The sequence below is a fragment of the Episyrphus balteatus genome, chromosome 1, assembly GCF_945859705.1.
Source record: "Episyrphus balteatus chromosome 1, idEpiBalt1.1, whole genome shotgun sequence".
NCBI classification, from domain to species: Eukaryota; Metazoa; Arthropoda; class Insecta; order Diptera; family Syrphidae; genus Episyrphus; species Episyrphus balteatus.
The window spans coordinates 119905266-119918424 of NC_079134.1; the positions used below are offsets into that span (position 1 = coordinate 119905266).

The 13159-nt window shown below is 31.3% G+C and overlaps 1 protein-coding gene across 2 annotated transcripts in view; it reads right to left on the reverse strand.

Annotated features, from left to right (window-relative positions):
* The window catches only part of LOC129919486 (protein dead ringer), a 65740-nt gene extending 53152 nt beyond the window's left edge, over positions 1-12588 (reverse strand). Inside the window, exons 1-2 of one of the 2 annotated variants that reach the window (XM_056000381.1) lie at positions 11867-12588; positions 11681-11807 (exon numbers count right to left, since the gene is read on the reverse strand). In XM_056000381.1, the coding sequence (XP_055856356.1) occupies positions 11681-11758 (78 nt within the window). In that variant the 5' untranslated portion in view covers positions 11759-11807; positions 11867-12588. Of the gene's footprint in view, positions 1-11680 lie in introns of both variants that reach the window. The other variant, XM_056000390.1, reaches the window with a different exon arrangement.
* Between the last annotated feature and the right edge of the window lie 571 nt (positions 12589-13159).

The following is a 13159-nucleotide window of genomic DNA, read 5'->3' on the forward strand; positions in this document are numbered from 1 at the left end:
TAATTTCATTCATATGCGCGCTGTGGCTTTGCAATAATAGTAATTGTACTGCAGTCTACTTGCAGAGTCGTGAGTATGCAGCGAATACCAGTTTTTAGATACCTATTGCATTAGTTTTTTTTTTGTATACATATCCATACAAAGATACCTAAGACCATTTGAAATAAGTTATAATTACGGCATAATATCATTGAGGCATATCCATTATAATTTAAAGGTGAATATACTCTTAAAAACGTATGCGTTTGTTAAATGTAAACGAAGCATAATAGTTTTAATTACGTCTCTGTACATAAAGGTCAAATTTTGATAATAAAATAATAATATGCAGGTAGGTTATATTTGCAGAAGAATGAAATGATCTGATCAAATAATTTTTTGTTTTCCGGAATTTCCATATATACATGGTCCAAATAGAGAGTATTACATCCCTAACTTACGAACGGATTCTTTCTTTTAGGGACAATATTCGAATGGAAGAATTGAAATATTTGCAGAAAATGGATCGCTATACTCTATTCCAAAATTCGGTAGGTAAAAAATATATTATTTTATAAATTGCAAAACTTTGGAATAAATAGTTTCGAAATTCAAAATTTTGAATCCCAAAATTATTATGATCCTATAACTACAAGACTTTGGGAAACACAATTTTGAATTAACAGGATTTTTAAAAAACTTCAGCATAACTAAATTTCTTAAAATCAGTTATGGCTTTGCAGAAGGAGCTATTTTAAAAGCATAACAACATAAAAACGCTTAAACTCGGTAACGGAGTTAACACAGAAAGTTAACTTTTAAGTTTTTCGAATTAGAAATACCAATTTATACACCAATTTATAGTTAATAATATATTTTGAAGAAAGCAAGGACTTATGACTTGCAAGTTGCAACTCTCAACTATTTCTGGGTTTTTTGCGTGTAACTCGCAAATAGGCAGTATCACTGATATAAAATGCACAGCTCACGAACTACCTAGCTCTTATGATAGAAGTTGTATTGTAAGCTTTTTAAAAATTCATGATAGAAAATTTAAAAATGTATTAAAATCTTTAAAAATTGTATAAAAACTATTTATTTAAGGCCCAATTTACTCACTTTCTATTGTATTTAACTTCCCCATTGAAAATTAATAATCTTTCAAATTTTTAATGGCAACATTAAATTTAATGGAGTGTGAATATATTGGGCCTAAATTACGAAAACACCTCTTTAAGTATATTTTCTTTTTTAAATGTTTTTTTTTTTTATGTATACAAATTTTGAAAAATTGTTCACAGAAAATTTGCTAAAAAAAAAAGGAAATGTTAATCGACACATAAGTACAAAGTTTGAAAAAATGCATTGATCCATTTATAAAAATTGATTTTCAAATAAAAAAAATTAAATCGTAATGTCTTGTCTGATTATATTTTAACAATGTTATAATGCAGTCTTTAGAGTATCTTTCTATTCTATGAGTAGTTCCATTCTTATTTAAAAGGTGTAGACAGCAATAAAGTAATAGTCAATGGCGTTTTTAGAAACCCCTTTTTATACAGAATGGAGTTCCACAGGGATACTTGTTGGAACCATTATTTCTTAAATTTAACTATTAGGTAATAGATGTATGTCACTTATATACAAAAAAGTAAGTTCACACTACCCCAGTATTTCCGTAACTAGTCTATCTGTATAGTTTTTACTTTTATAATAAGGTTACACGAAAGTCAAATAAATTCAAACTTTCTACCTACATAATTCTACTTACGTGTGATCATAACAGTATATTAACAATATTATTTGTACTATTATATTAATTGAATTATAACATCTTACAATATCAATGCATTAATTAAGGCCATCAACATCAACAACCTGCTGCTTGCATGCTGCGATAAAATGCAAATATATATCGCCCGACTTTCCGCACCATTTGGCGCTAATATGTCGATATCATGATTTCATTCAAAGAGTTTCTGTTAATTTTGCATTATTTAGTGAGATCGCCTGCTGTGTTACTTGCGTATTCGTTTGTTCATCAGATCGAAATCTTTAGACAATTTCAAGGTACTATATAAAGAGATATGGAGCTATAGATGGGTGCACAGCAGGTGCAAAATATAAAATCATCGTTGCAGTTATCTCTATTAAAATAATAAATTCACTGAGTAGTGTACCTATTCATGTAAAAAGTCGAAGAATTGTGTTATAAATACTAATGATAGAATAACAGTACATTATTTACTATTAGTGCTGGTTTTATTGATAAACGAGGTTTATAACAGTACAATTAAAAAAAAAAAAAAAAAAAAACCATAAAATTGTATTTGTAAGATTGTACTAAAATTTAGTCAATTGTATTGAAATCTATGAAAAGTTGTGAGAAAAATATATGTAAATATATATCGTCGGCTTAGAGTGTAAACCTGCTAACTCCACTTTTGGGCAAAATTGAGTTAGGTATGCAGTTTGAAAGGTCTAAGGAAGGCGCATAGTCTGACATCAAAATTTTCGTTCAACTCCACTTATAAGTCAGCCAAATTGCGTGATGAGTAAAACAGCTAACTTCATTATTCCCAAAGAATTCCTGTTAACTCCATCAAAACTTCTTAAAACAACAGTTATCTCATTAATAAATAAGAAATAATAGTACCTATTCTCATAATATGTAAGAACAACTGCATTCTTGATTACATGGTTGGCAATCAAATCACCATAAGTTAACATGAGGCTGAGAGAGATGATGAAAAAAACCTAATGCAAAAAAGTCCGTCTGAATAAGAACCGCATTATGTACCCAGTTCCATTCTGTATTTGACACTGATACGTGTTATGAAAAAAAAACATTATTATTTTATATCTTCTTGGTGTCAATTAGCCCTATTTTGGGTTTTACATGGACAATTTTCCACCCGGATATATTTTGTTCTTTCCTCGAAGGAATTCACGTTTTGCATTAATTTTTTTTTTTAATTTTTTTTTTTTCAAATTTTAATTTTGAAAATTAATTTTTCAAAAACTATTACATAAAACAGCTTTAAACAACTAAATAGACGAGGTTTTTGGATAACAAAAAGGCTAGGAAATATTTTTTGCATTACTAACAGAAGAAAACCTGCCAACTCACAAAAATACTAAAAAGATACGAAACTACTACTTTTTTTAATCTGCTTTCGTATAGAAATGAAGAGCACTACTCAACACACAAAATGGCGTTTTGGATTTTTCTTATAAATTGATAAAAAATATTTCGAGAAGTTTTTTCTCTCTCCTGTAAAATTTACTTTAATGGAGTTAGCAGATTTACACTCTAAGCCGACGATATTATATTTGCAAAAACGCACCTAACAAGCACAAAAATAGGTAAAGTCCGTACGGTCCATCTTTTTTCTCATTTTTAATGCATTTAAAATGCATACAGAATAGAACTGCATATATTTACAATGAAAACTCATGAAAAAAAAAATTCAAAAATAATTCCATTCCAAACCATTCCGAAAAACTTAAATATGTTTTTTTTTTAATGCCATCAGATAGTGCTTAGTAAATATTGTAAGACCTCATCGTTAGTATAATTTTGACAAAAAGTGCAAACGCCGTTATTCCTCTGGACCCTTTACTATTCAATATTTTATTACCTTTGTAATTAATTTATTTAAGACCAAAAAAATAAATTGAATATAACTCAAAAAACTATCTACACGTGTAATAGGTACTTTCCCACTTCTTTAATTTTTCGCGTTGTAAAATCATTTTCACCAAAATTTTGTCATTTGAAAACTGTAAAAGGCTCTCCTCAAAACCGTGGAATTTCAACTTGCGTCACTTTGCCTTAAAGCGACAATATATTGATATTGATTGACTTTTTCATGTATCCAAATTTGACATTTCCTCAGAATAACTCAATCCGACACGAATATCTAAATGTGCTTTGATATTCTAATGCTTCTAAAAAGAATAAAATTGCCTTGCTTAGGGCCATTTGTTGAAACGAAACTTAAATAATTAAAGTTGAACATAAGCTCTTATTATCTACTTTTTGCTCTGCGTAAACTGTCACATAGAACATAAATGCTTAAGTTTCGATTCAGCAAACGGCTTTAATTGAATGTATTGTCATGAAGTTTAACAATTAATTTTATGCACTCATTTCATCAAATCGCAGACAATAAAAAAAAGTTGGCAGCTTTTTGGACAGATTTATTTATTTTCAATTTAATAGCGATTCCGTTATATGTACATTGGGGTGGTCCTTAACACAAAGTTCATGAAGACATCCGCGCAATCGTCTCCAAATAAAAAAAAAATCCTCTAATTTTTTCAGATTTTTATCTATTTTACCCGGGACTGTCCCGTATTTCTATAGCTTGTCCCGGTTTTTTTTTAAAGAAAACCGGTACGTATAAGTGTCCCGTCATTGTCCCGTATTTCAATCATTTAAGTAAAATAAAATTAAAATGTTAAAAACAGCTCTCACTATTTTGATTAAAAAAATATTTTTTAAGAAGTTATTAACAGTACCTATTATAAACCCGTTTTCTTGATTTCTGACTTCCTCGTAAACGACTAAAATGTTCCCAAAAAATAGTTAAAGAAATCTTGATATCAAAATTATAAAAAATTATGAAAACTCATTTTAGTATTTATTTTTTTTTTTTTTTTGAAAAACCAATGTTTTCAAAACAATCCAACGAATTTTTTATCTGTCCCGGGTTTTGCCCGTAAAAATATGGTCACCCTATCTATACCCCTTACTCGCCCTGTAACAATGTGAAATTCTAGTACTTGGACTTTGCGTCTGATTTTTGGATTTTTTTCCATATATGTATCTCCTTTACGGAAATCGATTTTTTTCGTACCTGTATAGCTTGAAGTAGGTATACTTTTCTTTAGATTTCTCAAAAACGGCTCAAGCTATTTTTTTACAAACTTCGTAGACAATGTTTAAATAATTTCGTTCTCGAAATTTTGAGAGCAACACGTTCTGCAGAATGGGGGAAGTTCCATGAGAGAAAATATAAATATATGATTTGTTTTGTTCTCACGAAAAACGCATCTTAAATAATACAGCATCGACATTTTGCTGAGCTCAGAACATTTTTTTGGATTACCTAATGACTGAACTGATTGTGGGGGTCAATTTTTTGCAATACCTATGTACATCGCATCATAAGCTGAAAAATTTACTATCCGAGATGGCCAAAAACAATAGTTTTTTATCCAAGATTTCTTGTTTCCAGTTTTGTTCTCAATCAATAGTCAAATCCGTATCAAAGTCTTAAGCAATTGACACTGACGTATATACAACTTTCTGCAACTTCTCCGTTCCCTAAATTTTGAAAATTTGATGCAATTTCTTAAACATAAATTTATAATCGAGATCAAAAGAATTACCTATGTTATTATTAATTTATTATTATCGAGTCACAAGAAACAATTTACCATTACAAATAATGCATTATGAAGAGAATTTGTGGCTGTTTTAAGCTACGATATAGATAAATGAGGAATGACATAATCATGTGTAGCAATTTTTAGGCATTTTGCCGACGGTAAATATTCATCAAACAACTCATTTTACTGGTTGAACATGACAAATTGCAGCAGAAGCGTGTGGGTCTGTGAGCATCTATTTTAAAAAAATATATAAAGAAGACATTTTTGGCTAAAAGATCTCATAAACAATTATTATTTTAAAAAATAGCGAATCAGCATCAGCATACTTTCGAAAGTTTATTTCGAAAAGTATTCCAAAAGTATAAATAAGAGATCATCATCAATGGTCATTGTCAATTTCAAATTTTTTTCACAAAATCACAAAAATACAAACAAAAAATAAAGAACCAAAATGAACCGTCACTTGCCTCCATCTCCTAACTTATATGACATGTGGTGTCTCTTGAATGAGCGAGGTTGTCGACTATTTATGGCACCCACCAAGCCAGAAGGGTATTTATGTATGTATGTACAACACCACTCTCTTGCTCCATATAATTGGTATAGGTATACCCATGGTGTGTGGAATGGCTTCATGACTCCAACGGGAGGCGAAAAGATAATGGAATCAGTGTGATTTGTGGCACCCAGCGCGAGAAGATTTAATGTGGGAACTTTCGGTGTTGGCGCACAGCACGTGCTCTCCACTGCTCTGCTGCTCAACCTCGGGTGCGAAGTGAGAAGAAGATTGTCGACCAACTTAAAGTAAAATAGAAGTCACTTTCATTATCCGATCCCGTCCCGTCTCGAAGTAGCTCGATGACAACAGGTAGCACACATCACAAGAGGTGATGTTTTGTTTTTCATCCAAGTGAATATGAATGACGTTTGAGTTAAGGGGTATTGAGACTTGAAAATTTTTTTTTTGTTTGTGTCTAAAAGATAGATACCACCCGTAGGTCAAGACTCAAAAGACAAAGATATTAAGTGTGTGCGAAATTTCATCAACCAGCATAAAGTAGAATAGAACACTGAGGGTGTTTTTATATATTGTGTTGATTGAAACTATGAGATAAAGTTGACATTTTTATTTATCGTTATTTGAAGTTTTGACATTTCCCACAAAAACTGTAAAATTGAGTTCAAAAAGAAAGGTCATCATGGTCAGAATACCCCTGTTTGTTATGTACGCACCATCAGATTGTGTCAATTGACTTTTGCAACGATACGAGTGAGTGGGTGACACAGTATTGTTTTCAATTTATTTTTAAATATATCATAAATTGATGAGGCAAAAGGAAATTTTTGAAAAAATCATCATCAGTTTTGTGGATACTCAAAATTATGGGAGAAAGTTAATTACGTGCGAATAGGGGTAGTTATATTTATATATGTCATAGTTGGATAAATAAATTTATAAAATCTTTTCTAACAAGATTGTCAAGGAAATATTTGATTATACCTATTTGAAATATTACTTAGTCATTGCTGCTGGTTTCTTGTACAACAAGTTTTCACTGGGGCATGACTACTAACTATTTTTGACCCTATCGAATTAGTTTTCTCAAATAAATATTGATCAGATTTTACGAATTTTATACACTGAGGGAAAAGCCACCATAAAACAACGTAAAATCAATGAAAACCACATTGATTTAACTATTATTCGGAATGATTTTGCGTTGAAAATGAAAATTTTAAAATCAAGGTGGAAAAAAGGTTAGTTTTTGATGCTTTCGTTTCTTAAAGTCACAGTTCATCTTTGAAACAAAGACGTTTCAACTTCAATTTATTTTTTCCCTCAGTGTATTCGTAGTTCGGTCATTTTTCCTTGGCTCACAACTACCTAATTTAAAATAGTTGGTTGATTATATTTTTATTTGATTTTTAGTAGATATTATTAAAAATCATAAATTTTGTCTTTATAAATAGGTACAAAATACAAAATTGGCTAATAAAAGTATACTAGTTAGTCAATGATCCTACCTTTGGGTATATTTTATCTTACATTTGCACATTTGTACAATAATGAACTGACTGATTTATTTTGAAGAGCTAACAAACGAAACTAAAGAAGTCCAAGTTGAACGTGTATTCCTTCCTTGGTTGTTTATCAAGATTGTTATAAAGAAACTTTTTTTTTTAACTCTAACATGCAATATTCGTATAAGATTTAAGGTTTTTTTTGTTGGAGTGAGGTTCGGAAGTTTTACCAGAAGATAAAAATATACTTCTCAAGGCTATAAACCTAGAACTGGAGCCAGAAAAGAATAACAAGGCAACATGCGGTAGTAGAGTCTCAAGCGATGCTGGGAATTTGGAGACATCACTCAACAATGACAATGCCGAAACCAACTCCACCTAGAGACAGATTGCACCATTCAATGTCAACGAATGGAACTTTAGCATTGTCTGTCCCAGCTTTAAGAAAGAGACCGTCTGAACTGCTTCAACTACAGAAAATTCAGTGAACGTCTGAAGACCTTCGTCAATAATCTGATAAGTCCTTATGAGTGTGGCTTTAGACCTTGGATTTTTCTAGAGAAAATTTTTGTTTCTTTTATTTAATTGTATCGGAAAATTACTTAAGTTTAAAATTGCCATATCAGAGAGCTTTATTATAATATGATTTAATAAATATGTAGGTATAACTAAAATTTGTAGTAGAGTACCTACTACAGGTTTCGATCGCTTTCATGAATATAGAAAACTCATTCAAAATATCGCAGTATCTTGGCCCATAGACCTTGTTGTATCCACAAAAAGTAACCGTGTTATGATTTTCCTATTTTCCTTTTTTGTCATGCCTCTGAATATGATCGCTGAAAAATTTTTCTATCGCCAACTTGGAAAACTATTTTCAGTCTAATTGAATGAAAATCAGTGATACATTATGTACGCCACATACAGTCCCTAGTACTTGCCTTCCTGCATAACTATTCAAACAATTGATTCATTGAAGAGGATATTCGGTAACCATGTAATCTTGAGAAATGGTCCGGTCGAATGGTCAGCTCGTTCATGCAATTTGTTTTTTACGGGATTACAATTAAGTCGTTGTGTTATGTCAATACGCAATAACAATAACCAACAACAAAACAAGAATTAAACTGAAGAAAAATGTCGCAAAGATAATTGCCAACGCCCCAACCAATGGTGCAGAATGCAGATGAGTGGTGGAAAAAATTGGCTCCAACTAATCAATGACGCCGCATACATATATAGATAATGTAGATACATATGAACGAACAAAGAATATTATACCTACTGTTAGAAACGGTTAATAAAAGTCTTGGTAAAGTCCGTTTCAAAATTATATTTTGTATTTCAAATATGTAGCCAAATTCGTCTTGCTTGATCCTTTGCTTTTTAATTTGATTGTAATTTCTAATTTTTAGTTTTTTTAAACATTATAAATATCAGCTCCTATTTATATTCCAAGTTTTGAGTAAGTCAGTTATATTCTTCAAGTAGAACCTCTTGTGGTTCTATTTGAATGGTTCCTCTTTGTTTTAATAGATGTATTTAACACTACCTTTTTAAATTTTTAACATAGCAAATAAAAACAGTGATCTGATCTGGATCATAATGAAAATAAAACACAGCTTATATTGGAATATTCCTGAATTAATTCTTTTTCATTGATAACCCTTGTGAACTGAACTGTGAATTTTTCGTACTATATTTCTGGGTCTGGGGTCCCCGGTGGATTCTAGTTGCAAGGGTTTTGAGGCAATAAAAACGCAATTTTTTCATGGAATGTGTTCGGTTGGTTGTCCTTATCATAAAAGTCAATTTGTTGGGATGATTGGAAATCGGGAGCAGTCGCCATCTTGGAAAAGAGATTGGTATCGTTTTTATTGAATACCTATCTCAAATAACAAAAAAATGACAAAGGTAAAACTTATTAACAATAAAATTGTCTAAAATATGATATACAAAACAATTCCGTGAGTTGATTAAATAAAATTTTATAGTTGGTCAAAGTGCGGACTTGACTCGCAAATTTGGGGCAAAACTCATAAATCTGACGAACTCTTGATTTGTTTGGGTAATTATTCAGGAATGAATTAAAAACTATCTATAAAATGAGCCCACAATCGTTATTGTAACCATCATATTGTAGAAGTAATCTAACTCCGAAATTCTCTATTTACTATTCAAAAGTGAGAAAAAAGAAGTATTTTGCTATTAGGCCAAGCAAATTTTGGGAATGTGTAGAGGTATAACCAAAATATAAGTACGTAGATTTGCAGCCATACGCGTCTTAATGTCGAATTCTAAGGTCTGACAACTCTAATTTTGTGCTTTATATAGTTTCCATAGAGTTAAATAACGTAAGTTTTCCAATTAATATGAATGGGCTAAATTTTAACTATTTTAAATTATAAATATAAAAGCTGATGATCCATTATTTTTAATTATGATAAGAACAACCACCCGAACACATTCCATGAAATATTCCATATTTTGACTAATTTGCTTCAGCTAAATAACAATTGTATCTTCTTATTTTTAAAGCTTTCAAGAGAAATATTTCTTCAAAGATACCATTTGAATTCTCTTTCTTAGTTTTTTGTCTTTTGCTGGTCCATTTGCTTACCTATAACATTTTTGGAGATTAAAAGAAAAATTTTTTTAATATTTTTTGTTTGTAGTGAAAGAACAGTGCCATAGCTTCTCTCTTAGAAGGTAAGATTCTTTTGCTAAGATAATGTAAAAAATTATACCTATTTGACCTATCAACTAAATTTCGGGTTCCCGGTTATTACGTTTGCTGATTTTAATATCATTTCTATGTCAGTACTTAAACTAGTTTGAACCATTTCAAAGTTTTATACCTATGTGTACCCAAACCGGAAAACGATAAATACACACTTTTATTTAACGAACATAATAAAAAAATTAGATGAAAATCGTTATCAAAAACCCTTAATCATGGAAAGCTGTAAAATTATGTTCAATACTGTTCTAGAGCAGGTAATAATACTGAACTTGCCAAAATATGTCTAGTCGTTGACACGAACTCTAAAAATTTTGGAAGGAATAGTGAAGAATTTTGTACAAATGACCAGGTTAATTTTCAAAGCCCGGTAGCGACCCCTAAATTTTATCCGACAATTTTTTTTTTTTCATGAGATGGAACCAGTTGACGGGTTGGGAGAATATAACTTCAAAAGTTTTAAAATATGGAGCACCCAACTAGTCTTTCTAAGCTTTCACTTCGCCTGAAAGGATGGCTCTACACCGCAATTGTGTGTTTAGCACTCACATAGCTAGTTGGACAATGTACAAAAAGTTATGAGAGTACCTAAGTTAACGGCTGCTGAGATAAAAACCCGAAGAAGCCTGCACCATTTTTGGTATTTAATAGGTACGACCGACTCAGTTGGTATTTCCATGTTCATAGAAGAGATCCTGAGAACCTTGTCAAAAAGGCAATATCATACAACATTCCAACACAAAGTAAATAGAAAGGTAGGCCTTAAAACTCTTATATTCTGGTACAAGCAAATGCAAAAACACCAGCATTTAGTTGGCCATAGAAATGTAACAATACAAAACCGGGAGGCTTGCCGCCGATTTCTGTGGTCAACCCGGTGAACCCCACAGGCGAATCACTAGTGTGAAGCAGATACGTGGGAAAATAATGATCCCCTCGAAATCGAGAAAAGAAAGAAGAAGGTAATTTCACTTCGCCTCATCAAATGATTCAAATCACTTTCATTGAGTTTTGAGAGCAAGTTACATTGCAAAATTGCTATTTTTATAATAATTTCCTATTTTGATAAAATACCTATTTATCTCTTTTCTCTTAATAGATGGCTAATTTATTAGACAAACATCTCTAGAAACACGTTCTAGTTATATGTACCTTCGTAGCCAAAAAGTATAGGTAGGCAGATACTCATAATTTGATTGGCAAATATTTAAATTATTGATCATTGAGTGCGCACAAAAATTACCAATTTATTAAAGGGAAAAGGTGAAATCTGATTTCTGTATTAGGTATATTTGCCCAATTAATCAACATTAAAAAAAATTTCTCATTAATTCAACAGAATTCATTCGATTCCATGTCGTTCTCAATTTTTGTTTTTTTACTTCTTCTTCTTCATCATCTCCTAGTCAAACATATAAACAAGCTTACCTTACCTACCAAGTCATCATAATCAACCATAAACAAACTAAAAGGTTTATAAAGTTAATTAAAGTTTCCATTCCACAAAACAACTCATCATCAGCCATTTTGTTTACTTACCACAAGTGAGTCATCTCCCAAGTCCGAATCTCTTTCCGTCGCATTATTTGATCGAATACAATCCATATTTAATTTCATTCGTCTTTCCGATGAAATGTCAACACCGAACACACACACCTTTTAGTACCTATACAAATGCACAATTATTAAGATGAACAAAAAAAAAAAAATAAAAAACAACTTTACTAGCACTTTATTCGGAGCGAGTGTGTGAATCAACCAACGGTTGTTATGTTAAGAAAGTTGTTTATTCCGTTATATTATGAGTTTTTGGCACTGCTTTTTCGATGCAGTTTTTTGTTTAACTTTTTATCTTAAGGATTATAGAGAGGATTATGTTTTATATACAAAACAAACACTTCACTGTGTTAGAAGGGGGGTTGTATAGAACAAATAGGTTCCACAAGATAAATCAAATTCAATCAAAAATTGTAATAAATGACAAGTTATTGACAGATGGGGTTATGAACTAAAAGAGAGACTCTCTTCTTGCGCTCCAACTGCTAATCCACGAGTGTGATGTGATTTGGGGAAACATCGAGAGCAAAGAGATGTCAATATTATTTTTTTTCCAAAGAATAGTTATCACGATGAAAACACCCAATTAAATAAAGAAAAATAAATCACCTAATTTTAATATGACAACGAAACAAACGATCCAGCGTGCACCCAACAAATGATATTGCGGTATCGTCACTCAAATGGAATTAATGTACCGTTCTTATAATTTGCCACCTCTCCCTGTATCAGTATCAAGAGAAAAACAAACACACAATATTTTTTTATCAAGGGAAGAGCGTGGGTCCAAAGGAAAAAAAGAATTCCGATTAATTTCTTTTTTTTGCAAGAGAAAAACGAAAAATTACACTAAAATATTCCGTTGTCAACTATCGTGGCCATACTCCGAAAACCGAATGAGAAAAGAAGAGGAACAACAAAACGATGGTCGTCATTGTGTTTCGATTTCAATTGAACCACGAGGAATTACATGGAATCGAATGAAGTTTTGATTCGTTCGTAGTTGGAATAAATTAGTGAGGGTATCGATAAGTGTAAATGAGATAGAATTATTGTTAGAGTGAAATAGGTAGAGGGATGCGACCTTTATGTAAACAAAAATAATAAATTGATAAGTGTGGGCTTATCGAATAATAGGAACATTTTGGAATATGAAACAATTGATTTACTATACAAGAAGAAGAGGGTTTTTGTTGTGTTGTTGTTGTTGGTTTGTTTTGGTTTGGATTGCAACTTTTTATCTATTTTCACATAGAGTGAACGCTTAGTGCGCCTCTACTGTTTTTTTTTTTTTTTATTATTATTGTGTATTGAATGAAATCGGGAAGTTTTTAATATAATATTCCCTGGTGTGTTGGCTGCTGTGCCATTCCGCATAGCCAATCCCGAACTGGTTTTGTATCTATGACGCCCTGTTTGATATGGGCGTGGAAAACATAATCAATTGAATTGGCACAATGA